This window comes from Echinops telfairi, unplaced genomic scaffold (genome assembly GCF_000313985.2).
Source record: "Echinops telfairi isolate 266 unplaced genomic scaffold, ASM31398v2 ScPeMD7_31;HRSCAF=116, whole genome shotgun sequence".
Classification (NCBI taxonomy): Eukaryota; Metazoa; Chordata; class Mammalia; order Afrosoricida; family Tenrecidae; genus Echinops; species Echinops telfairi.
Genome location: NW_022103928.1, coordinates 31,337,230 through 31,338,412, shown reverse-complemented (window position 1 = coordinate 31,338,412; position 1,183 = coordinate 31,337,230). Strand labels below are relative to the sequence as shown.

The window sequence follows — 1,183 nt, the reverse complement described above, 5'->3', positions numbered from 1 at the left end:
TTGTTTTCCTTGCCCACTAAAATATAAGAGCAACTGCTTTATCTACCTTGTTCACCGCCAGCTAGGGTGACGAGCACACAGTGCCGACACACAGGAGGCACCTGGTAGGCAGCTAATGTCTGGTTGATTAATAAAATGCTCTTTTCCAGTCCAACGTAGAGCACCTGACGGAGAAAATGAAGACCACCATTCAGAGGGGTCTGGTGCTCAGGTAATTGGAAACTATATCATTCTACTCTAATTTTAGACCTGGGTTACTTGAATCTATCTCACCATCTGAGGTCCAATACGCAATCGTTCCTTGGCTCGTTAGTCGCATATGAAATGCACCTGGGGATACAATAATTGTGTTAAAAACTTGCATGTTTAAATAATCAAAGGATTCAATTTTTTGTTTAATTTTGGCCTTTAAGTCCTTTTTTTTTTTTTTTAAGCTCTCTCCAAATATTTTCTTTAATTAAACCTCTAAGCTTTATAAAGAAAGACAGTGGTAATGTCACCTAAAGGGACGGTGGAATTCTGAGGGCCTGCCTGAAGGTATGTCAGGAAACGAGTGGCTTGCCCCATGAGCTGAGGCGGCCTCTCTCTCGAGCACTCAGCAGACCCTTTGGGGCAGAGATGTCATAAAAACCCACAGCTATGCTCTGTGCTGAGCACATGACTGCTTCCCGCTTCGTTGTAGAAATGAGAACTGCAGTGAGAATTACACCACTGACTTCATCTGCCAGCTTTATTCAGAAGAAGGAAAAGGCGTGTTTGACTGCAGAAAGAATGTGCTGGGCCACATGCAGCAGGTACGGTGACTGTAGTACTATGGTTGCCAATTGCTGCCATGCCAGCACCAACTCCTGGCAGCTTCTCGGGAATGGGATTCTATCATTGGGATCCACGGGGCATGCGCTGGCTGATTTTTAGAAGTAGAGCATCAGACCTTGATTCCTAGTCTGTGTTAGTCTGGAAGCTCTGCTAACACCTGTTCAGCCTCGTACCGAAACATGTCTCCATTGACAGACTGGTGGCAGCAGCGCACGAGGTGCACAGACTGAATCAAACCCAGTTCTCCTGCGTGGAAGGGTAGAATTCTACTAGGGAACCACCACTGCCCTGTCCCACCCTAATTCCCATGTAACCCATCTCTGGTGCAACAAAGCAGAAAATAAGACGTTTGATTTACATATTTTTT

At 45.4% G+C, this 1,183-nt stretch overlaps 1 protein-coding gene across 1 annotated transcript in view; it reads left to right on the top strand.

The window, feature by feature from the left end:
* Nucleotides 1-1,183, top strand: part of LOC101660140 (phosphofructokinase, platelet) — a 46,935-nt gene that overhangs the window by 36,809 nt on the left and 8,943 nt on the right. The window contains exons 13-14 of the mRNA XM_013004550.3: nucleotides 150-211; nucleotides 683-794. Of these exons, the coding sequence (XP_012860004.3) occupies nucleotides 150-211; nucleotides 683-794 (174 nt within the window). The remainder of the gene's footprint in view (nucleotides 1-149; nucleotides 212-682; nucleotides 795-1,183) is intronic.